Source organism: Pocillopora damicornis, chromosome 10 (genome assembly GCF_964200805.1).
Source record: "Pocillopora damicornis chromosome 10, jaPocDami1.2, whole genome shotgun sequence".
Lineage (NCBI taxonomy): Eukaryota > Metazoa > Cnidaria > Anthozoa > Scleractinia > Pocilloporidae > Pocillopora > Pocillopora damicornis.
This window is the reverse complement of record NC_142679.1, coordinates 17106998-17133347: the sequence shown is the minus strand read 5'-3', so window position 1 is coordinate 17133347 and position 26350 is coordinate 17106998. Positions and strand designations below refer to the sequence as shown.

Sequence of the window (26350 nt, the reverse complement as noted above, 5' to 3'; positions counted from 1 at the left end):
TGTAGTTATAGTTTTACATGCACCGCACCGCATCCTAAAGGAGTCAATGAGATAAACACGGTTTTCTATGTAGTAGTTTATGTTGCTTTATTTATTTCCAAGAACAATTAAGGTTGGAAGAGTTAGCCTTTCCCTTTTGTTTAGTCACGGAATATGTAAATATACTGATTTCCGCGTGAATATAAATAAATATTAGGTTAAGGTGTTTTTTTAAAATCTGACAATTTGTTATTTCATTTATTTCAGAGTCAAATCGTTCAAATTTTTGAGAGCACGAGGAACTTTGTCCGAAGTATAAAGGGGGTAAGTTTTGAGAGAAACAGTAGTGCTTTGTCGGTAGGGGAGTATGACAAAAGAATTTGGTTTTATCAACTGAATTGTTAACGTTAATTGGCCACCACAGAGAGCTTAAAAGCTGATGTTTTTAGTGTTACACCTTTGTTAGAGCGAATGACGTTTCGTATGCATTTATTATCATGAGATGAATGTCGTACGCTCTAGTTTGAATTCTCAGTCGAATGAAGCGCCTTGTCCTTCGATCACGTAATCAGCGTGCATGTGAAAGAATAGCCAGAGGATTGTGAATTGCAGTGTTATTTAGAGGATGAATGTATGTCGATCAACATCGGACTAATGGGGGATGAAACGTACTATTGTGAATTCAGTGACTCAGATCGTGTTGTACATCCTCAAGATCTTGAAAATCAGAAAGACGTTATTTACAGATCAGTACAGGTGAGAATTTGTCGATTCAATAGACGGATCAATTTTTCTGTTAATCTTATTCCGTAAGGGGGTGCATTCAGATTAGTTTTAGAACTCTTTCGTTTCCAAAGGCCTGTAAGGATTAAATATAAATCGAGACACATGATCGAAGAATCCTCTCTCTCGAATTAACTCATCGAACAAACATGAGTTCTAGTTACTGTTTACAGTATTTTATCATGAACAATCGAGCAAATCTGCTCGCGATCGAGGCATCGGCATTGCATCACTGAGAGAACTTAGATGCCACTGGTCTTCAAACAAGCAATGGCCACTCTCAAACTCCTAGCGAGATTGTCGCTCGTGTGAGTTCAGTGGACTTTCTGACACAGAAACCTTTGATATGATAGGAGAACCCCCTCGTATGAGGACTTATAGATGGTTTCCATTTCTGTCCCGTTCTGTTGAGCGGTGTTGCTTTGTTTCTTGTGGCTTTCAGTTCGTCTTTGCACACTGACTATAGCGGGACGAGGTTTTCGAGAGAGTCGAAGGTAACACGTGAATGCGTTATACCTCTCGACACAGTGATATTTTTTTCCGACGGGATTTGAATGTTTTAAGTGACATGGGCGAAAACTCGGATCGGATGACACAGATTTTGGCTGTCACGATAAACTTTATATGATCCCTCCCTCCCCCCCCCTCGAAAAAAAAAGAGGTTCTGTGACATTCGTATAATCCCCCTCATTGGTAGTAAATTTCCTTTATACCCTGTTGGGCACAGCAGTTCGCCGTAAAAAAAAAATATGAGATCGCCCCAAAATCAGGTAAAAACTGCGGGAACTTTCTACGTGCAACTCTTATAACTCTCAGGGCTTCTTCATATTCACCTTTGTACGATATCAAGAATCAAGATGACCTTTTAAGACAGGGTAATTAACTACACACAAACTGTATTATGAAAGTATCCAAAATAAACTGAGTGATGAGAACATGAAACACGATTGTGTTGTTTTTTCAAGGATTTGAGCTAATTGGTCATATCACCAAGACATTATATGCTGACGAAATAAGCTGTGGATTGAGATGCCTTCAAGATGAAAACTGCCAATCTTACAACAGCAAATCGAATGCTAATGATGCAAAGAAGGAATGTCAATTGAGTAATCAAACCAAAAAATCAAGTCCGGAAAACCTGAGGCGTAGCCCACGTTCTACTTATTATCATGGAAGAGGTACTGTTGAGTAAGGTGCTGAACATTATGGAAAAGTTAGTGGAGGTGGGGGTACGGGGGGTATGAAGGGTCAGAGTAGTTTGGTTGTCACAATAAAGTTTTCCTGATCCTTCCATAACGTTCCGAATTATTCTATCGATCTTCCTCATTGGCTACCAATTTTCTTTAGTCCCACCTTTAAACTCTGTTAGCGACAACTGATCCCCTCTCCATTCCCTTTGAAAAAAACGATATCTTCCCCCCCCCCCCCCCAAGACTCTGCCACCCTTGCCACTCCCTCTTTACAACTCAAAACTGGTGACCTATTTCTTACTTCTGATTAGCGCTTTTCGGAGCTCTCTCATGTGACGCGTACATCCGTGTATAACCTTTCCTGAGAGAATATGAAGTTTAAAATCTCTTGCTTTTCATTATAATGATAGGTTTTCCATTTTCTTAATTTGAATTAAAAGATGCTATGGATCATACAAAGATTCCAAAATCAAGAGCTATCTAATAAATACGCGAGAGGAACTACATATGGAATATGACTTCTGTGGCGTGTTTTGTTTCTTAGTTTGATCCTCTCCTCGTTTCAAATGATTATTCTTCTTTTTTCCTATGCAGATAAACGAGGTTGGGATTCTGCTCATCCGGCTTTCTCCTGTAAAGAAATTCTGGACTCTGGACACTCCAAAGGAGACGGTGAGTATTGGATCGACCTAGAGAGTGGAAACCCTTTGAAGGTCTATTGCGATATGTCAAGATATGATGGTAAGAGAATGAATTGTTTTTTTGAGACGCGAGGACTTCAACAGGAGTATATTTGACTTGGAGCAGTTGTTATTGGAACGTTCTGGTTTTGGCTATTCGTGCCTTCTCTACAAAGATCCTTATTATGTTTTGAATCAAAACTATAGTAGAATTCCCGAAAGTGATTGGTTAACATCAGCCGGCCGATTTGAGCACTAATAGGACAGTGTACGCGTCATACTTGTAATTGGACAGTGTAATAGGACCGTTAAAGGGCATGTAAACCCAAAAAACGTTCATTTTCTTTTCACATAGATGTTTAGTAAATATATCAAGTACACCAAAGGTACCATTCGTTTCTTCTCAAAAGTCCATTTTCACTTTGTAAAAGCTCTTCCAAATTCGAAACATTCGCCATCTTGAATGGCGCCATCTTTCCTGTGACGTCACGGATGGATCCTCCAAAGTCTCGTTTTATAATCGCGTGAGGCACGAAGGAGTCTTTTCTACAGCCGTTGTTTGCTGGTCTCGTCATGATTTTTTTACGTACAGTTTGCTTCAATATAAAAAACATCTAAAAACATCTTTTTTCTCATTTAATGAAAGATTATGGGGAAGCCAGTTGTTTGGGAGCCAGCGCTGAGCCCGTAAAAGACACTGACATGTCTGAACCTTTGCCTGTCGAAACACGTATCAAAGAAAGAGAATTCGTTGATATCAGTGTGTTATAACGTGATCTGGAATTTTGTCGGTTCTATACAAAGAATTCTATACAGGATCCCATAATCAATCCTTATGTTCTATAAGAAAATCCATGCCAGCCCCACTTAGTGCTTCCTTTGAGAAACCCTGCAGAGAAACAGCAGAAGAATTTGTGTCACCGTTTTCACAGCAGTGAAAATACATTCGAAGGTCAGTAGGACAATATTCATCATTTTGAGTACAACTTAAAAGATCCTGATTTCAGCTTGCAAAACTATCTTTTCAATAATGCAAATCGAAGCAAACACAAACAGGGTTGGACAATTATGAAGGCCACACAAGGAAATGCACATGATACAACTTGTTTTATCGATGGAAATGCTTCTGAGATGAAGGATATTGTTTACCGCACAAGATAGCACAGCGACCCTAAAGTGTTTGCTGAGATATCCCCAACACCAACGAACAAGCTATCTGTAGGCAATTTAGCGAAATTTCCTGCCAGGAAAGAAGCGAAAAACAACTAGCTCTAGTATTGTATTATTCAATCAATGGCAGAAACAACTCAAGTAAATCGATCTCAAAATGTAACAAAACAGATGAAACAGAAAATATTTAGCTTAGTCGTTTCTGGTGTGATTATCTGTGCTTTACTGCTGCCTGTAAGCGTACTTGGCCGTCTCCAGCACCCAGAAATCGAGGCAAATTGACTGAAAACCTGGATGCTCAGTGATACAACTTATATGGGTTTCAGGCCATTTTGTTACAATTGCCCGATTTCCGTACAACAAACACTTTCATGAGTTTTCGGCATTGGTTGACAAGTTCCACACTCGCACCTTTGATAATTTTATATAAAACGCTCTCAGAAGCTCAAGTTTAAAAAAATTCTGTTGCATTCCTTTAGATGGCACCCTCGCTGTATTGCATTTTCATATTAAATACAAATAAATCACAAAGTAAATTAAATACCAGTCTGAGTTTCCGAGACGGTCGCATCGCTGTCGACATGTTCTGTACTGTCTTCGTGCGGATCGCTTCGGTGAACCCTACGCGGCTCATATTGTCAAGGACGTGGCCCAGACTCTCCTAAAGATTCTGGATTATCCCCAGCGCTGTCATGTACTAAGCTTAAGGCATTCGAGTCGCTACCTTCTGAAAAAACATCTTCCGAACTACCGCTACTTACACGAACTCCCACACCAGTTCTACTGGGGAATATGTGTTGCGCAATATTTTGGTTCCACCGCTTACGTCACGACTTCTCGCTATTGTTTTTACCGGAAATGGAATTTCAGTTGATAATGCCGATTTTCTCCTAAAATAAGTCGAATTGGACAAAACTAATTTCAAATTCGTTTTCTGCGCCACTTTTTACATAGTATAAGAAAAACATATATTTTTGGGTTTACATGCCCTTTAAAGGCGTCATGCCTGTGTGAGTGGACAGAATGCGTCATGTGCGCGCTGTTGTCTCGCATTTCGCTGAGTAAACTTTTGTTTTTTCGTTTTTGTGAAAAACGCATAACCGATGTCCAGTTTCTTTCTCACATTTTTTCATAGTTTTGATTAATTGGTAACAGGCCTTCTTGTCGTTCAATTCTGTCTGTAATGATACGAGTGATTAACATATCGGACTCCCGCTTTGCGGTCGTACGATTCTGTAAATCACTCGTATGATTGCAGACCGAATTGGACTCCACTCGGTCCCGTTACATTTATTATGTCCAAAATTCTAATTACATGGATGTCACCAGATGATTTAGGTTTGTTTTATTTTAGGAAGTTGGCTTCTGGTGTCAAATGTTGAGTTCGGAAGTCCCTCTCCAAAGGTGTCAGTTGAGACATCATACCGTGGAATAGGTAAGTCGCACATGGTTCTGCAGAAAAGTGCCATGAAAGAGCTCAGAAGACACTTGTCCTTCACTCAGCTGAGATTCCACTGCCATAAGAAACAGGGACGCACATTCCACGTGGTCACAGCTTCCAACAGCTCAGGCGAAGCTGTGGTCCGGTACTTCAGCGGTCAGATAGATGAGCAACCGGACGCATGTGGTTCGTTTGTGAGAGTGACGCGGGATGACAATTCCAAGTTAGCTGGCATTTGCAAAGAATGGGGTCGACTAGTAAGTGGAGAGTTCCAGGTTGGAAAGTGGGGAAATGGTGAAGGTCAAGAGAGGCTATACTCGTTTCCCGTCTTTAGAAAGTTAAGGTATCACCTTAGGGTCCACTTGCATAACGTTGACGGCCTCAAAAAAATGGAATGTGATGATGGCACCGGTACCAATGATGACACAAACGGCGATTTCTGGAAAGTCTTTGTTCGTTAGTTGCGAGTGATTGTCGAGTGATTTTTCCGAAATCCAAACTGGGAGCGGTAAAGTATATCTTGTTTTTCGGCAAATTCTACCAAGCGATTGTACATCCTCTGCTTTGAAGATGGGAATAATTTTAGCGATTTTAAGTTCGTCCGGGAAAATGCCTTTTAGCAGAGATAGATGATAATATCTGCCAATGGAGCAGAAATAAGGTGAAATGAATATTTAATGACATGCATTGGGATACTGTCATAGCCAGGAGCCTTCTTTGAAGCGAACATGCCACAAATACTTTCCAGTTCACTTCTTGTGGTGGGCTTTAAGTTTATGGAGGGACGGATATTATCACCAAGATAAGAACGAAAAGAAGGATTCACCTTGGGTATAGATTTAGCTAGGTTGGGACCAATGTTTGTAAAGTATTTACGGAATCTGTCAGCGATCTCCATTGGATCCGTTAATGTTCTGCCTTCAGATTTGAATGATGTGGGAAGAGATGACTTACTTTTACGCTTGTTAATAACTTCATTTAATAATTTCCAAGTTGTTTTGAGGTCATTTCTGGCATTCTCAAATTTGGAGTCGTAGTATTTACGTTTGGTAATGCGAATAAGATGGTTGAGTTTGTTTTTGTAGGCTTTATACTTCGTCTCAGAAGATGTGGAAGATGATGTGACGAACTTTTTGTAGAGTCTGTTCTTCTTGTTAACGGATTTCAGAAGTCCACGGCTAAGCCATGGAGAAAAGAACTTGTTTACCTGCTTACCTTTGAGAACCTTTAAAGGGAAACAGGTGTTATAGATTCTGGAGTATCCTTCAATAAAATCATTATAGGCTTCATTGGGATCTTCCATGTGGCGAAATAAGGACCATTTTGCGTTTGAAAGGTTCTCGTTGAATTTGTGCAAATTATCGTCATTGAATGTGCGCATCACAATTATTCTTTCTGTGCTGCGCGTTAGAGTTGCGTCGTCAAAATATGCAAAAACGGGTAAGTGGTCAGATAAATCATTTAGAATAATACCGCTAAAAACACTAGGGGCAAGGTTGTTGGTGAATATGTTGTCAATTAGCGTCGCAGAGTATGAGGTCTCAGGCTGGAAGTGGCGTTTCTGGTGGGAATACGATGGACAATATCGATATCTTGAATAGAAATTTCAACTCCTGCAGCTGGAAAGAGGCTAAGACAGTGTAGTTGTGTCGGAGGCTGACTCACTTGCCTTTATTTCAGGGAGGCCGACGATCTTTACGTTGTATTGATAGCTGTAGCGCTGAATCAACTCTATGGATTTCCCAATCTCTTCCTCTCCTTTAGACAGGACATTCAGGCGCGCCCAGAGCTGTTGTAAACTTTTATCCGCTTCCTGGCGAAGGTCATCGTAAGACTTGCCATAAAATTGGAGGGTGTTCAAAGTCTCGTCCTGTGATATCGCCGGTCGACTCGCTTAGCCGCCATTGTTGGAGACATTAGCATCGTTGACGCTAAGTTTGAGGGAATTCTGAAAGTCTTCAAAATTTTTCTTTAGAGCAGCAATTTCTGATATGAGGCTTTCATTTTCTTTTTTAAGCGAGTTAACATTCGTATCAGGCATAGTTAGGGGAAAAAATTGCATTAACGCGGAGCGATCAGATATTCGTCCGCACACCTCGCTCGCACAATTAGCATTCTCATTGTAAGGAAAAACTAGATGCTAGTCACTCTTTGGGGTCAAAGAGTTAAAATCTGCTTGAACTTAAAAAAAAGTGATATGATTTTGGGAAGTAAAGACTCGTAATCAGGAAAGATCATAGGAGTAAGATGGCTTTCAGTTTTATGAAATGGATATTTCTTTATTCTAGACTCTCTTATATTGCTGCTTTTATGTTCTTTAACCCTTTAACTCCCATGAGTGACCAAGACAGAATTTCTCTTTACACTATCAATACAATATTAACCAGATAAGTGGTGAGAATAAAGAAAAATTTCAATTTGGGGATAATTAGTTGATCCAATATTGAATTCTTTAAACTAAAATTATAAGAATTGTATGGTTGACAATAAGTAGAATTACAAATTTGATCTGGGAATTAAAGGGTTAACTGTGTCAAGCTTAAGTTTGTGCTTAAAGCTGCAACTAACTCGAAGATTTTTTTCATTAACTCGTGAATTGCACGCATGCGCAAGAGCGAGTTGTAGGTACGATGTGGGTAATAGCACTCGCTCGCTCGCTCGCTCGCTCGATTGGTCGATTCCTGTAAACTTTTTTTCGATTTTAGGCTTTTGAGTGCATTTGATAGTTTTTGGCGAGCAATAAACAAACGAAATGGCGACCTTTGTTGCTCAGAATAGTGGTGGGGTGAAAAAGAAGCCAATAATAATTTTAAAAGAGTTTCTTTTTTTCGTTTTAGTTTCAAAAAGCGGCGCCAGCGACTGGCAGGCATGCAAGGATTCACACTGAAATAACAGAACAATCTTCGTTTTTCATAAAATTGTAATTTACAATCCTTGAACTTGAAAACAATCCGAAGATTCATTGAAAATATCACTTACTGAGAAGCGCTCGGAGTTAACAGATGTTCAAAAGCTTTTTCTGTTATGGCGTGAGATTGAGGACAAAATCGATCATTACGTTTCGTATCGTGTGTTTTTCCTGTGTGAAGCAACAAAAGATGCCGGCGACTGACGAAATTACAAGTTAACACGAAAATCAAATAACACCTAAACAAACAATTTTAGCTACCGATTTTCAGTGAATTTTTAGAGAAAAATTTCCTTTTAAGTTTCAAGACAATTTGAAGATTCAAAATACATATTAAGTACTAAAATGCGAAAGTTACACACCACAAAATTGATAAATAGGCCTGAAATGAAATTCTACCTTGTTATTGATTATACGTTGCCTAGCACGTGACTTAAATCTACCCAGGCGGAGATCCAAAATGACGGTGGCAGCCTTGGCTTAGTTACATGACTCAAAACTCGTTCACGTTTGTCTCATTTGATAAAGAGGGAATCGTTAATTTTTTCATTAGGACAGTATTGCCTTGATTTTCTAATATTTACAATGATAGACAGTAAATTTCACTTTTCACCCACATTTACTTCCAACCTTTTCTTTTGAACCGGAAACAAAGATGATATACGTTTAAAACACATTACATCATCCACCCTTGTCAAATGTAATAGCATGATCATTTCAATTGTAATGCCTTCTTATCCCAACGTTACTTTGTTTCTTTGCCACATTAGCGAACACTGAACTACTGCTCGTACTCTAGATATGACAATCAACCTCAAAATTCCCTAAACCAGATAACATTAAACATAATCCAAAAAATCGTGTCAATTCACGATTTGCTCACAGAGCACTTTGATTTTTTTAGGTGCCGGTGGTACACAGCGACTTCCAAGAGCTGTTGGGAAGTCTCTGGCTATGGAAATGGTACTAACAGGAGATCCTATTTCAGCAGAAGATGCACAGAAATCAGGTTCATGTTCCTTTCAACTTAGCTCCTATTTTTGACCAGTTGTTCATCATTACCTCTTTATCTTACAAAATTGATCAACAGGCAACTTCTCCCTGTAATAAATATACATCATCCAGCAAATAGATAATGAGAATATTTAACTTATCAGTTCTAAGTTGTTACTGATCTAACGTCAAATTCTCGTAACTAATTAAAAAGGAAATGTGTAGCAGCTAGAGGGGAGAATTAACAATCAGATCTTGGGGGTTAAAGGGTCAAGGAGGAAGGTACTTAGCATCGTAGGTCTTCCCGGTGGCACTAGGAAATTCTCACACAAATTATTGAGAAATGTGTACAATACTTCCACATCACCGAGGACTGCAACGGAGACACACTGTTTTATGCTAAACACTTGTGTAAGCCTGCAACATTTGAATTAAAGGCGTAGATTTTTCCCTTCTGTTTGTTAGTATTTCCGCGAAGGAACCGTTCACTTCCGAAGACGTTTTTTAGAGTTTACGTAAACTTGCATGTCTTCAGTACTCCTCTCTTATTAAAAGCTCTCGGAAAAAGTTATTTGCACCAACCTTTCTCTTCGTGTTGATTCGAGTAGATTTGCTCTATATACTTTTTTCAAAAAGTCGTAGTTGAGGCCGCGTTACTTCAAATTGTTCAGCTAGGTTAAAGGACTAAACTGTGAACTTGAGGCATGCCCTCTTGTGATAAAACTGGTGCACACTCATTCTTGAGATGTTTCTTTACCCAGATTCAAATTCAAATTACAGAAGTAGACAGTTTTCCTATTTTTTTATTAGGCCTGGTTAGTAAAGTCTTCCCCGCAGGAGAGCTCGTAAATGAAGCTATCAAGACAGCTTCTAAAACATCATCCTTGTCGAAGATCGCTGCACAGATCGCCAAAGAAGCTGTCAACACAGGTATTACCCTGGCAGTTGTAACCGTCCCATTGGCTGTTTCTTGCTATGAATCGAAGGATTTTATGTGTTCTGCAATCGGCGTTAATCTTGTCTATCGCTAGTCGTTTCTTGTTGGTTTAGTAGTTAATCTCAAAACAATTATCTTTTCTATTTGACTGTTCTATTGCGAGACTATTGTGAGAGTTCCTTAGACCGTTGAATTTCCCAAATCCTTTTTTTTTTCCTCTTTTATTTATTTGGCTACGAGATGTCACTGGCAGAAGGACTGCATTTTGAGAAAAGAATGTTTCACTCAACATTTTCAACAGTAAGTTAATATTGATCGGCGTTTACACTTGAAAGAAGACGGCAATTGCAATACAAAGTGGTAAAGCCACTCAACCATTTCCCGAAAACATATCACCTAGTCTCTCTGATTTAGAGCAATCTACTGAATTCTTCACGTCTTCTGCGCAACCGAAGTAAGTTCAATTTAAAACATGAAAATGTTCCTATGTTCTTACCAAAAGCGCAGCTCCATCTTTCTGCATGTAAACTACACACCACCCACAATTCCTCTATTCGCTCTGACGAACGGCTAAGGCTAGGAACGTCAACTTTAGAAACTCTCTATGGTGGCCACTTTGCATTATCAACGCTTTTGATAAAAGTTATCTTTGTGATACCCCACCCGCCGCAGTACCACAGTTTTTCTAGAAACTTACCCCGTCTATTCAAGTGTTATCATGGTGATGAATAACAGTATAGTGAACTTGTAAAGACTTGCGATGAAACTTTCCCTAAGGAAAATTTTCTCTTTTTCTTTCATTTCGCAGGACGATCGAAAGGAAGGGATGACAGCTTTTTTAGGGAAACGAAAAGCCGAATTCACGGACAATTAGTATCTGTTTTTCTCGAAAAGTCGTAGCCTGCGAGAACTTTGGATTGTTGTGTGGGAATGTTAAGGCAGGTGAAAGAATAATGAAAGCTTATGTAAAATTGTGTGAACAAAAATACTTACCAAAAAAAAAAAAAACTTAACTAGCGAAATTGATAGAAAAACTTAAAATAAAGAAGGTAAAATCATAGTCATTTTTCGTTCGTTCGCTCATCTGTTGAACGGATACTGTGGGGTATACATTTGGACTGGGGTGAGTATAGATTTAAGTTCTGGTCAGTTCGATGTGTTAATTAAGACTCGAGCCAGGAATACTAAGTGACGCTGTAAATAACGGCTCTTCAGTAAACTTTCTGGAAAAACTAATCCAAGGCAAACCAAGTTTTTCGACTTGTTTCCTCACAGTTCACTTTTCTTTCGTTTGAATCAAATTCTTGGAAGAAAAGGATTTATTTGCTGTAAGGCACCTTGTAAAAACAAGCCTGAAAGGTCAATGTCTGTATGATTACTTTTTTTCGTCCAGGTTTCCCAGCTAGCTTCGACCTTTCGTGCTAGGCATGGTTTTTCTTAATAGTTTTCCGCCACATCAAATATGGCGTTCAAATTTTTTTGACTTTTCGTGAATTTTTTCCGAACTGCAAAGCGTTTTTTTCTTCTTCCACTGGAATGTTTGTATTCACGCGCGACGCAGGTGATTCGACCAACCAGCCAATCTTGTTTAGATCCTTGAACTTGACATTGAGATTGACAAGGCCAATTTCCTTAGCACTAGATCAACCTTACATTAAGAAGAAAGCAGTTGTGAAAATTTAATCGTTATGTACCTCTCAACTCGGGAATCAAAATACACCAACTTTCTAAGTGAACAAAATTCACTTAGCCCTGAGGGAAACAAGAACTTAAACTTTCGACTCTCACGTGATAAGGTCGTGCACTGTGAAACTGCAGCAAATGTGAGTGCCAGCCTGCGAAAACAAAATAATTTTTTAGTCATTTTCGAGTTGGGAGGTATGACAAAACACTTTTGAATATTAAAATCAAAGTGACTGGCCCCACGGGAAACAGTGAGAATTGCTTTCCCTTGACCTTCCGTGGAAACAAAACTCATTGTTTCCTTTTGAATCAGTTAGTCGCTTAGTTTATCAACCTTGCCAGGTGTCTGTATTAGAATTGTCTGTAAGCGAAAGTAAACACCATTAGTAGGGTAGTTAGAGGGGGCAAAAGGTGAGAAAATAATTAGAGCATCGAAAGAAATATATATTTCTTAGCATATTGGCTTCGGTTATTAGATTTAACTAACACGGGTGCAAAACAGGAACACACAAAAACATGTATGGTACAACAGATATACCGACACACTGTGACTCATAAATGTAGAAGTTAGAATGTGAGAAGGAATCCTGTCAGTTTCATCACTGAAGAAAACTTTTAACCTTGAAATTACATCCTGTAGCTCTTTTTCATTGGGCGAATTTAGCTTTGTTTGGTGGGAAAAAGTTGTTTTGTATCCTGAATGCGACTAATTGATACTCATAAAAAACCGGGTACAGAAGAAAAGAAATCCGGATAACCAAAAAGATCCGAATAATTTAGGTTTGCTTCTATTAAAGTTAAATGCCCCCATGCTTTACTCAATGTAAAGAAACGCTAACCCCAAGTCGTGATCAGTACTTCGTGCAAAGTTGACTGATGCATAATTTATGTATGGTTTCTCGAGCTGTTTCTATTTATTTCTTTTAATTATTGTCTCAAGCTTCATTAAAATTGTATGAAAAGTTGATAAAAGAGTTTTTCAATTCAAAAATAAGAGAGGAGTGGAAAGAAACTGAAGGTAAGACTATACTGGTTTCAAGGAGTAGCCAAGTCATTCAATTTGGAGAAATTGGTTAATTTAAACTTCAAAAGAAGATTGCTCTTCAACTTTGACAACAACATAAATCTTGAATAGTCAGCCGCTTCGATAAATACGTTTGAGTGAGAAGTATATATACAAAAGACCTTTACTACCGCATAAACGTGAGAAGGAAAGTCGAGGAGAAGTAAGAAAAGGAAGGTGAGTGTGGGTGAGAAACTCGATGTATTTACTTACTATCGGGTGAGTAACTTGTGCAAGCCAGCGGACAAGAATTAATCCTTAGCAGGGAAGATAGTTTTATATAACTTGGTAGTTTAAAAAGCCCTCGCATTCTATCGCCAAGTCAGACGGCAAAATTGTAATTAACAAAACCCTAAGGTCACAAAAATATTTCTTGCATCAAAAAAGGGAAAAAGGCGACATTTGTCATCTGTTTTTCTTTCTTTCTTAAATTACAGGATGAGAGGGCATCTAGTTGGTTTCCATTTCTGTCCCGTTCTGTTGAGTGGTGTTGCTTTGTATCTTGTGGCTTTCAGTTCGTCTGCTAGAACTGACTTGAGCAGGGACGAGGTTTTCGAGAGAACTGAAGGTAACATGTGAATGTTTTATACCTCCCGACATAGAGATTTTTTTTTTCCGACGGGATGTGAATATTTCAAGTGTCATGGGCGAAAAATCGGATCGGATGACACATTTTGCATTTTGGCTGTGTCATGATAAACTTTACATTCCCTCCCCCCCCCCCCCCGCCCCCAATAAGGCTCTGGAATAATCTTACGATCCTCCTCATTGGCAGACAATTTTCAATACTTCCCCTTTTATACTCTGCCACAACAGATCCCCCATGAAAAAAAATATGAGATTGCCTCAAAATCGGGTAAAAACAGCAGAAACTTTCTACGCTCAACTCTCATAACTACTAGGGCTACTTCATATTTACCTTTGTGCACTATCAAGAATCAAGATGACCTCTTAAGATAAGGTAAACTACTACACACAAACTGTATCATGAAAGTATCCAAAGTAAACTGTGTGATGATAAAATAAAACACGATTGTGTTTTTTTTCTAGGATTTGAGCTAATTGGTCATATCACCAAGACATTATACACTGACGAAATAAGCTGTGGATTGAGATGCCTTCAAGATGAAAAATGCCAATCTTACAACAGCAAATCCCATCCTAATGATGCAAAGAAGGAATGTCAACTGAGTAACCAAACCGAAAAATCAAGTCCGGAAAACCTGAGGCGTAACCCACGTTCTACTTATTATGGAAGAGGTACTGTTGAGTAAGGTGATTAAAATTATGGAAAAGCTAGTGGAGGTGGGAGGGGGGGTATGAAGGGTCGGAGTATTTTGGTCGTCACAATAAAGTTTTCCTGATCCTTCCATAACGTTCCGAATTATTCTATCGATCTACCTCATTGGCCGCCAATTTTTTTTAGTCCCACCTTTAAACTCTGTTAGCGACGACTGATCCCCCCTCAGTTTCCTTTGAAAACCATGAGATGCCCCCTCCCACCCCTCCCACCCCTCCCACCCCCTCTTTCCAAGCGAAAAGTGGTGACCTATTTCTTACTTCTGGTCAGCGTATGTATAACATAGCATGTATAACCTTTCCTGAGAGAATATGAAGTTTAAAATCTCTTGCTTTTCCTTATAATGATAGGTTTTCCATTTTCTTAGTTTGAATTGAAAGATGCTAGGGATCCTAGAAAGATTTCCAAAATCATGAGCTATCTAATAATTACGCAAAAGTAACAACTTATGGAATAAGACCTCTGTGGCGTGTTTTGTTTCTTACTTTGATCCTCTCATCGTTCCAAATGATTATTCTACCCTTTTTCGATGCAGGTGAACGAGGTTTGGATTCTGCTCATCCGGCCTTCTCCTGTAAGGAAATTCTGAACTCTGGACACTCCAAAGGAGACGGGGAGTATTGGATCGACCCAGAGAAGAGTGGAAACCCTTTCAAGGTCTATTGTGACATGTCAAGATATGGTGGTAAGAGAATGGATTTTTTTTTGAGACACGAGGACTTCAACCGAGTATGTTTGACTTGGTGCAGTTGTTATTGGAATGTTCTGGTCTTGGCTATTCGTATTATGTTTTTAATCAAAACAATGGCAAAATTCTCGAACGTGATTTGTTATCACCAGACGGCCGATTTGAGCACTAATAGGACAGTGTACGTGTCATGCTTGTAATTGGACAATGTAATAGGACAGTCAAGGGGACAGTTAACACGTCATGCCTGCCTGAGTAGACAGATAGCGTCATGTGTGCGCTGTTGTCTCGCATTTCGCCGAGTTAACTGTTGTTTTTTTGTTTTTATGAAAACGTATGTCTAGTTTTATGAAAGCTGATGTCTAGTTTCTTTCTCAAATTTTAGCACAGTTTTGATTAATTGGTAACAGGAATTCTGGTCGTCCAATTCTGTCTCTAATGATACTCGTGATTAACAATTCGGTCTCCCGCTTTGCGATCCTACGATTTTGTTAGTCACTCGTATGATTTCAGACCGAATTGGACTCCGCTCGGTTCTGTTACCACTATTAATATGTCCAAAGTTCTATTTACATAGATGTCACCAGATCATTTAGGCTTGTTTTATTTTAGGAGGTTGGCTTCTGGTGTCAAATGTTGAGTTCGGCAGCCCCTCTTCTAAGGTGTCAGTTGAGACATCATACCGTGGGATAGGTAAGTCACACATGGTTCTGCAGAAAAGTGCCATGAAAGAGCTCAGAAGACACTTGTCCTTCACTCAGCTGAGATTCCACTGCCACAAGAAACAGGGACGCACATTCCACGTGGTCACCACTTCCAACAGCTCAGGTGAAGCTGTGGTCCAGTACTTCAGCGGTCAGACAGATGAGCAACCGGATGCCTGTGGTTCGTTTGTGAGATTGAAGTGGGATGACAATTCCAAGTTAGCTGACATTTGCAAAGATTGGGGACTAGTAAGTGGAGAGTACTTAGTTGGAAAGTGGGGACATGGTGAAGAGCAAAACAGGCTATACTGGTATCCCGCATTCAAAGTAAATGCGTATCACCTTAGGGTCCACTTGAATAACGTTGGTGACCTCAACGTAATGCAATGCGATGATGTTGCCTCTCAGACCGTTAACACAATTGGCGATTTCTGGAGAGTATTTGTTCGTTAGTTGCGTTTAACTCAGAGCTGTCTGTACACCAAGCAACCCTGGACTGTGCGAATAACAGTAACATACGAATAAAGCAAAATAAAGAAAATGCACCGTTACCTTCATCAGGTTATAAGAATTTTTTTTGTTTCCATTTCGGGGCAAGGGAAAGCAATCCTCACTGTTTCCCGTGGGGCCAGTTTGAAAATATTTTCTCATACATCCCAAACCGAATATGACTGCCAAAAATTACTTTTGGTACGTAGGCTGGCACACACATTTGCTGCGGTTTCACGGTGAACGACCTTAGCACGCTAGAGTCGAAAGTTAAAGTTGTTGTTTTTTCGGGGGCTTAGTGAATTTTGTTCACCCTAGAAAGTTAGTGTATTTTGATTCACAGTGCGTGACATATTCAACTATCCAATCAAAAAACCTATTTGAGATGAGAAATACATAACGATTAAATTTTCACAACCGCTTCCTTCTAAATAAAGGTTGAACTAGTGACCACGTCAACCTCAGTGTTCAGTTCAAGAATTCTAAACATGATTGGCTAGTTGATCGGATCGCGAGCGTCGCGCGTGAATACTAAAAATTCCAGAGGAGAAGAAAAGAACACTTTGAAGTTCGAAAACAGTTCTCGACTGACTCGAGAAAATTTCAACGACCTGTTTTTATGGTGGGAAGCTATTGAGAAAAACTATGCTTAGCACAAGAGGTCGAGGCTAGCTGCATGGGAAACCTCCAAGAAAATAAAAAAGTAATCATACAGATTTTGACCTTCAACCCCTCAGGGATTGGGGGAGGGTTTTTTTCCACTTTTTAGACACGACAAGAGTTTTTATACTGTAGCGAATCACTATCGATGAAATTTTAATTTTCAATGATTGATAGGTTTATATCAAACACAATAAACGGGCATTATATATATAAATATATAATTTTTTTTTTTTATTGTGTTCAGAGCTTCACACAAGTCAAGAACGATACTATGCTTTTAGCACCCATAAGCTACTTTTCCTTCAGGTTTTCAGTCGACTCAAATCTCGATATCAACAACGTCATGTGCCTCTTGGAAGAAAATTTTGCCGTTGTGGCGGACCGGAGTAGGTTATATAAGAGCTCTTTTCATACCGCGTGCAGTTTACAATTAGGAGGCTAGAATAGTCGTCATTCCATACAAAGGGGGTTCTCCTATGATATCGAAGGTCTCTGTGTCAGAAGGCCCACTAAACTCACACGAGCGACAATCTCGCTAAGAGGTCGAGACTGGACATTGCTTGTTTAAAGATCAGTGGTATCTGTTCTCTCAGTGATGCAATGCCGATGCCTCGCGTGCAGATTTGCTCGATTGTTCATGACAAAATACTGTAAACGAATAATAGCTATAACTCATGTTTGTTGTATTTAGCTAATTGTCGAGAGAACATTTGTCCGTTCATTTTTCTAGTTTTTAATTTAATCCTTACTGGCCTTACGACTAGCCATGATAAGAATTCTCAATTTTACTACCTCGATAAAATAAATGACAAAAATACGGATAAAATGCATCATTTTACGCGAAAGCGCACTTACTGTCTAGACAGTTAGAACTATTGTTAAGAAAGGTGATAACGCGATTCCTTGTTTAAAGACGACGAAACTACAACTAAAGTAGTAACTTTAAAAACTATCTAGTTAAAAACTACATAGTTACGAATAGTTTATAGTGAAAACTGCTGTACTTTAAATGGAGAATTCTTACCATGGTTACGTGTGACCATGGTAAGAATTCTCCATTGTACTCACTCAAGATAAAATAAGAATCTGAAACTGAACAAAAGGAATGACAAAAATACAAATAAAATGCATCATTTTGCGCAACGGCACATTTAAAGTCTAGACAGTCAGAACCATAGCTAGGAAACGTAATAAAGCGATTCATTGTTTTTAAGACAGCGAAACTACAGCTGGAAGGCGTCTAAAAACTAGAAAAACTATAGGGTTGTGACGTAAGACCCCACATAGACTGTTCCATTTCAAGCTTGACTTGTCCATTTCACCTTTGTATTTTTGGCGGTTACAGCGAAAACCATCTGCTGTAACACTAAACCTTAGGGTCTACTTGAATAGCGACAACGACATGGAATGTGATGATGTCGCCTCTCAGAGTGTAAACTCAGTCGGCGATTTCTGGAAAGTCTTTGTTCGTTAGTTGCGTTTAACTCAGAGCTGTCTGTACACCAAGCAACCCTTGACTGTGAGAATAACTTCTTCAAACGAATAGACTGAAAACAGAGACGAACACAAGAAATGCACCGTTACCCTCAGCTGTGGATTGTAAAGCCGTTTTAGCGCACAAATATCTAATTAGGTCACATATCTGACGCTCGCTTCTTCCTTGTGGTAGGCTTACCGAAAGTGCTCCACTGTTTTTATCATGTAGTTCTAGTTTTACATACACCGGATCCTAAAGGAGTCAATGGGATAAACAAGGTTTTCTATGTAGTAGCTAGTTTATGTTGCTTTATGTATTTCCAAGAACAATTAAGGTTCGAATATAATGATTTCCGCGTGAATATAAATAAATATTAGGGCAAGGTGTTTTTTTAAATCTTACAATTTGTTATGTCATCCATTTCAAAGTCAAATCGTTCGAGTTTTTGAGAGCACGAGGAACTTTGTCTGAAGTATAAAGGGGGTAAGTTTTTAGAGAAACAGTGGTGCTGTGTCGGTGAGGGAGTATGACAAAATAATTTGGTTTTATCAACTGAATTGTTAACGTAAATTGTAAATCAGAAAGACGTTATTTACAGATCAGTACAGGTGAGAATTTGACGATTTAACTGACGGATCAATTTTTCTATCAATCTTATTCCGTAAGGGGATGCATTCAGATTAGTTTTAGAATTCTTTTGTTTCCGAAGGCCTGTAAGAATTAAATTTAAATCTAGAAAAATGATCGAACAATCCTCTCTCGAGAATTAACTCATAGAACAAACATGACCTCTAGTTACTACTTGCTTTACAGTATTTTGTCATGAACAATCGAGCAAATCTGCTCGCGATCGAGGCGTCGGCATTGCATCACTGAGAGAACATAGATGCCACTGGTCTTCAAACAAGCAATGGCCAGTCCCAACCTCCTAGCGAGATTTTAGCTCGTGTGAGTTCAGTGGACTTTCTGATACAGAAACCTTTGATATGATAGGAGAACCCTCTCGTATAGAATGACGACTATTTTAGCCTCCTAATTGTAAACATGCATGCGGTATGAAAAGAGCCCCTACATAGCCTACTCCGGTCCGCCACAACGGCAACGTTTACTTCTAAGGGGCACATAACGTTGCTAATATTGGGATTTTAGTCGACTGAAACTTGAAGGCAAAGTAGCGTATGGGTATATGATTCTTGACTTGTAGAGAGCTCTGAACGTGACATTTATGCAATTCCCAACTTAAATACGTCTTTTGATTGGAGGGCTGAACATGTCGCGAGTCGTGAATCAAAATACACTTACTTTCTAGGAGAAACAAAATTCACTTGGCCCCCGGGGAAACAACGACTTGACTTTTGACTCTCACCTGATAAGGTCGTTCACCGTGAAACCGCAGCAAATGTGTGTGCTAGCCTGCCTATAAAAATTATTTTTTGCAGTCATTTTCGAGTTGGGATGTATGAGAAACACTTTAAAAATTAAAATTAAAGTGAGAATTGCTTTACCTTGCCCTGTCAGGGCAACCAAACTCACTGTATCCTTTGAAGTCGGTCATTAGTCATTTTTTTTACCAACTTTGCCAGGTGTCTGCAATATAATTGTCTGGAAGTGAAAGTAAACACTATTAGTAGGGTAGTTAGAGGGCAAAAGATGAGAAATAATTAGTGCATCAGAAGAAACAAATGCTTCTTAGAATATTGGCTTCCGTTGCCAATTTGAACGTGCACGAGTCAAAAACAGGAACACCGAAATACATGTATGGTACAACAGATATATCTACAAATTGTGACTCATAAATGTACGAGTTAGAAGGTGAGAGGGAATTCTGTCACTTTTCATCTCTCCCTGTTGAAATTACATTCTGCAGCTCTTTTTTAATAAGCGAATTTCGCTTTGTTTGGTGGGAAAAAAGTTGCCAGCGATCCCGAATGCGACTAATCGATACTTAAAGAAATCTGTGTGCAAGAGAAAAGAGGTCCGGAAAAAAAGATAAATCCGAATAATCGAGGTTTGTTTCTATTAAAGTTAAACGCCCCGACGCTTTACTCGAATGTAAAGAAATGTTAATCAGAAATGTTAGTCGTGATCAGTACTTCGTGCAAAGCTGACTAATGCTTGATTTACGTAAGGGGCTCTCAAGCTGTTTCTTTTATTTCTTTTAATTATTGTCTCATGTTTCATTAAAATTGTATGAAAAGTTAATAAAAGATTTTTTCAATAGAAAAATACGAGAGGAGTGAAGAGAAACTGAGGGTCAGAATATACTGGTTTCAAGGAGTAGCCAAGTCATTCAATTTGGACAAAATTGGTTAATTTAAACTTCATAAGGAGATTGCTTTCTAACTTCGATAACAACATAATAAAAACAGTCCGAGGAATCTAGGTTTGTTTCTAGTTAAATGCCTTCACGCTTTATTTAACCCCAAGTCGTGATCAGTACTTCGTGCAAAGTTGACTGATGCATAATTTATGTATGGGTTCTTAAGCTGTTTCTATTTTTTTCTTTTAATCATTGTCTCAAGTTTCATTAAAATTGGATGAAAAGTTGATACGAGAGTTTTTAATACAAAAATACGAGAGGAGTGGAAAGAAACTGAAGGTAAGAATATACTGGTTTCAAGAAGATTGCTCTCTAACTTTGATAACAACATAAACCTTGAATAGTCAGCCGCTTCCATAAATACGTTTGAGTGAGAAGTATATCTACAAAAGACCTTTACTACCGCATAAACGTGAGAAGAAAAGTCGAGGAAAAGTAAGAAAAGGAAGGTGGATGTGAGTGAGTTTTTACTATCGGGTGAGTAACTGGTGCAAACCAGCGGACAAGAATTAATCCTTAGCAGGGAAGATACCTTTATATGACTTGGTAGTTTAAAAAGCGCTCGTATTCTCTCGCTGAGTCAGACAAAGTGTAATTAACAAAACCCTAAATTCACGATCAAAACCTGTTTTTCTTTCTTTCTCAAATTACAGGATGAGAGGGCTTCTAGTTAGTTTCCATTTCTGTCCCGTTCTGTTGAGTGGTGTTGCTTTGTTTCTTGTGGGTTTTAGTTCGTCTTTGCACACTGACTTGAACAGGGACGAGGTTTTCGAGAGAGTTGAAGGTAACACGTGAATGTGTTATACCTCCCAACACAGTGATATTTTTTTTCCGACGGGATGTGAATGTTTCAAGTGCCATGGGCAAAAACTCGGATCGGATGACACAGATTTTGGCTGTGTCACGATAAACTTTACATGATCCCTTCCCCCCCCCCCCCCCCGCCCAAATAAGGCTCTGTGACATTCTTACAATCCCCCTCATTGGTAGTAAATTTCCATTCTTCCCCCTTTATACCCTGTTGGCCACAGCAGTTCGCCCTGGAAAAAAATATGAGATCACCCCAAAATCAGGTAAAAACAACAGGAACTTTCTAAGCGCAACTCTCATAACTCTCAGGGCTTCTTCATATTCACCTTTGTACGATATCAAGAGTCAAGATGACCTCTTAAGACAGGGTAATTAACTACACACAAACTGTATTATTAAAGTATCCAAAACAAACTGAGTGATGAGAACATGAAACACGATTGTGTTGTTTTTCAAGGATTTGAGCTAATTGGTCGTATCACCAAGACATTATATGCTGACGAAATAAGCTGTGAATTGAGATGCCTTCAAGATGAAAACTGCCAATCTTACAACAGTAAATCCGATGCTAATGATGCAAAGAAGGAATGTCAACTGAGTAATCAAACCAAAAAATCAATTATGGAAAAATTAGAGGAGGTGGGAGGGGGGGGGGAGGGGGGTATGAAGGGTCGGAGTAGTTTGGTTGTCACAATAAAGTTTTCCTGATCCTTCCATAACGTTCCAAGTTATTCTATCGATCTTCTGCATTGGCCGCCAATTTTCTTTAGTCCCACCTTTAAACTCTGTTAGCGACCACTGATCCCCTCTCCATTCCCTTTGAAAACAATGACATACCCCCCCAAGACTCTGCCACCCCTCCTAACCCCTCTTTACAAGTCAAAAATGGTGACCTATTTCTTACTTCTGATTAGCGCTTTTCAGAGCTCTCTCATGTCACGTGCACATCCATGTATAACCTTTCCCGAGAGAATATGAAGTTTAAAATCTCTTGCTTTTCCCTATAATGATAGGTTTTCCAATTTTCTTAGTTTGAATTGAAAGATGCTATGGATCCTACAAAGATTTATAAAATCGAGAGTGATCTAATAATTACGCGAGAGGAACTACATATGGAATACGACCTCTGTGGCGTGTTTTTTTTCTTAGTTTGATCCTTTCCTCGTTCCAAATGATTCTTCTTCCCTTCTCCTATGCAGGTAAACGAGGTTGGGATTCTGCTCATCTGGCCTTCTCCTGTAAGGAAAGTCTGGATTCTGGACACTCCAAAGGAGACGGGGAGTATTGGATCGACCCAGAGAAGAGTGGAAACCCTTTGAAGGTCTATTGCGACATGTCAAGATATCGTGGTAAGAGAATGAATTTTTTTTTGAGACACGAAGACCTCAACAGGAGTATATTTGACTTGAAGCTGTTGTTATTGGAACGTTCTGGTCTTGGCTATTCGTGCGTTCTCTACAAAGATCCTTATTATGTTTTGAATAAAAACTATAGCAGAATTCTCGAAAGTGATTGGTTATCATCAGCCGGCCGATTTGAGCACTAATAGGACAGTGTACGCGTTATACTTGTAATTGGACAGTGTAATAGAACCGTTAAAGGGACAGCTAACGCGTTATGCCTGTGTGAGTGGACAGAACGCGTCATGCGCGCGCTGTTGTCTCGCATTTCGCCGGGTGAACTGTTGTTTTTCGTTTATGTGAAAACTTATAACCGAAGTTTAGTTTCTTTCTCAATTTTTGTCATAGTTTTGATTAATTGGTGACAGGCCTTCTTGTCGTCTAATTCTGTCTGTAGTAATACGAGTGATTAACAAATCGGACTCCCGCTTTGCGGTCGTACGATTCTGTAAATCGCTCGTATGATTATAGACCCAATTGCACTCTACTCGGTCCTGTTACCCTTTAATATGTCCAAAACTCTAGTTACATTAGGTACTTAACAGTACCTCTTCCATAATAAGTAGAACGTGGGGTTACGCCTCAAGTTTTCCGGACTTGATTTTTTGGTTTGGTTCCTCAGTTGACATTCCCTCTTTGTATCACTAGCATCGGATTGGCTGTTATAAGATTTTCATTTCTCATCTTGATAGCATCTCAATCCACAGCTTATTTAGTCAGCGCATAATGCTCCGGTGATAGGACCAGTTACCTCAAATCCTAAAATAACAACACAGTCGTGTTTCATTTTATCATCATGCAGTTTACTTTGGATACTGTGGCCAACACAGTATAAGGGGGAGGTATAGAAAATTGATTGCCAATGAGGAGGATCGTAAGATTGTTACAGAGCCTTATGTGGGGGAGGGGGGGGGGGGGGTCATGTAAAGTTTATCATGACACAGCCAAAATCTATGTCATCCGATCCGAATTTTCGCCCTTGGCACTTGAATTATTTACATCCCGTCGGCAAAAAGAAAATCACCATGTAGGGAGATATAAAACATTCACGTGTTTTCTTTATCTCTCTCGAAAACCTCGTCCCTGCTCAAGTCAGTGTGCAAAGACGAACTGAAAGCCATAAGAAACAAAGCAACATCACTGAACAGAACGGGACAGTAATGGAAACCAACTAGAAGTCCTCTCATCTTGTAATTTGAGAAAGAAAGAAAAGCAGATGACGGATTTCGTCCTTTTGCCTTAAGCTTCTTAGAGGCAGCAAATAGTTTTATGAGTTAAGGGTTCTGTCCATTACACTTTGTCTGAGTCGGCGAAAGAATGCGAGGGCTTTTTAAACAACCAAGTCATATAAAGGAATCATCCCGGCGAAGAATGAAAACTTGTCCGCTGGCTTGCACAAGTTACTCATCCGATAGTAAGTAAATACATCGAGTTTCTCAATCAAACTTACCTTCTGTTTCTTACTTTTCCTCGACTTTTCTTCTCGCGTTTGTGCGGTAGTAAAGGTCTTTTGTATATATACTTCTCACTCAAACGTATTTATTGAAGCGGCTGACTATTCAAGATTTATGTTGTTGTGAAAGTTAGAGAGCAATCGTCTTGAAACCAGTATATTCTTACCTTCAGTTTCCTTCCACTCCTCTCTTATTTTTCTATTGAGAAACTCTTTTGCCAACTTTTCATACAATTTTAATGAAACTTGAGACAATGATTAAAAGAAAAAAATAGAAACAGCTTAAGAACCCATACATAAATTATGCATCAGTCAACTTTGCACGAAGTACTGATCACGACTTGGGGTTAGCGTTTCTTTACATTCGAGTAAAGCGTGGGGGAATTAAACTAGAAACAAACCTAGATTACTCGGATTGTTTTTATTATCCGGATTTCTTTTCTCCTGTACCCAGTTTTTTATGAGTATCAATCAGTAGCATTCAGGATACATAGTAACTTTTTCCCACCAAATAAAGCTAAATTCGCCTAGTGAAAACTGAAAGAACTACAAGATGAAATTTCAAGGTTAAAAGTTTTCTTCAGTGATGAAACTGACAGGATTCCTTCTCACGTTCTAACTCGTACATTTATGACTCACAGTGTGTTAGTATATCTGTTGTACCATACATGTTTTTGTGTGTTCCTGACTCCGGTGAATGCGTTGTTGTACACTTGGAAAATGCCAATGAATAAAAGGAAAACAAGCTGTTTGCAGTGCGTTAACCGAGCGATTAATGCCGGAAAATGATTTGTTTACCTACATTTACCGCGAAGGAAAACTATCGTATAATGGAACGAATACTGGGATTCACCGATGCGAAAACGCACAGAAAACGTTGCATTTTCCGTACGGCAAAACATGAGTAAACGTTTGAAAAATGCCGCGTTTTCCGTGAATTCAATCTAAGTCTTCCGTACGGTGAAAGCTAGTTTTTTTTTGCCGTGATATTTTTACAGCTGTCTTGATAGCTTCATCTACGAGCTCTTCTGCGGGGAAGACTTACTAACCAGGCTTTAAAAAAAATGAAAATTTTAAGTCTGTAATTTGAATTTAGATCTAAGCGAAGAAAAATCTCGAGAATGAGTGCGCATTTTCATGTAAAGAGAAATTCTGTCTTGGTCACTCATGGGAGTTAAAAGGTTAAAGAACATAAAAGCAGCAATATAAGAGAGTCTAGAATAAAAAAATATCCATTTCATAAAAAAGCCATCTTACTCCTATGATCTTTCCTGATTACAAGTCTTTACTTCCCAAAATCATATCACTTTTTTTTTAAGTTAAAGCAAATTTTAACTCTGACCCCAAAGAGTGATTAGCATCTAGTTTCTCCTTAAAGTCATGAGAAAAAAGGAAATGATCATCAATAAAACAAGCTCTTGATTGTTAAACAAATTCTGCTTGTCAGCACATTAGGGAATGTATGGAGAAAAGTATGGAGAACTTGCAGACTGATGTTTGGGTGTAAAGGGGCTAATGACTAATACTCTTAAGAAGTATAAAATAAAATCTTGGAAAGAATAAGATCTCATTTTCATTTTCTTCATCTGCTATCCTGTAGCTTATCTCTACTCTCTAAAATTTTAATCAAGGTCAATAAAAGATATTTTCTTATTGTGCAAACTGATAAAGTTGTTTCTATGGGTGATTTATATGTGTGCCACACCTGGAAGAATTCCAAGCAAAATCTCTGGTTGACCAAACTTAGCTTTGTTCCCAGCATAAATGATATCACACATCATGAGGGGTGAGCGGGTCTTGCTGGGGGGGGGGGGGTCTCCTGGTTTTAAAAGGGAACGGAGATAGGATCAGTCGTCGCTGACAGAGTTTAAAGGTGGGACCAAAGAAAATTAACTGAATCGATTTATTGTGACAACCAAAATGCTCTGACCTTTCCCTCCCCCTATATCGTACAAAGGTGAATATGAAGAAGTCCTAAGAGTCATGAGAGTTGTGCGTGGAAAGTTCCCGTTGTTTAAAATATATCACGGTGTTATAACAGAAGTATAACACATTCACGTGTTACCTTCAACTCTCTCGAAAACCTCGTCCCTGCTTAAGTCAGTGTGCAAAGACTAACTGAAAGCCACAAGAAACAAAGCAACACCACTCAACAGAACGGGACAGAACTGGAAACCAATTTGATGTCCTCTCATTCTGTAATTTGAGAGAAAGAAAAA

General features: G+C 39.0%; 1 protein-coding gene and 1 long non-coding RNA gene across 2 annotated transcripts; one reads left to right on the top strand and one right to left on the bottom strand.

Moving 5' to 3' along the window:
• Positions 1 to 3633: 3633 nt before the first annotated feature.
• LOC149039153 (uncharacterized) lies at positions 3634 to 4584 on the bottom strand. Its single transcript, XR_016180143.1, has 2 exons — positions 4347 to 4584; positions 3634 to 3872 (listed from the first exon to the last, which is right to left on the bottom strand). It is a non-coding gene; the product is annotated as an uncharacterized LOC149039153 (long non-coding RNA).
• Positions 4585 to 6671: 2087 nt separating this feature from the next.
• LOC149039152 (enoyl-CoA hydratase, mitochondrial-like) lies at positions 6672 to 10955 on the top strand. Its single transcript, XM_089185768.1, has 6 exons — positions 6672 to 6683; positions 7008 to 7071; positions 9056 to 9160; positions 9955 to 10072; positions 10312 to 10381; positions 10890 to 10955. Exons 1-6 carry the CDS (start codon positions 6672 to 6674, stop codon positions 10953 to 10955), a joined length of 435 nt encoding a protein of 144 aa, XP_089041894.1.
• The last annotated feature ends 15395 nt before the right edge of the window (positions 10956 to 26350 follow it).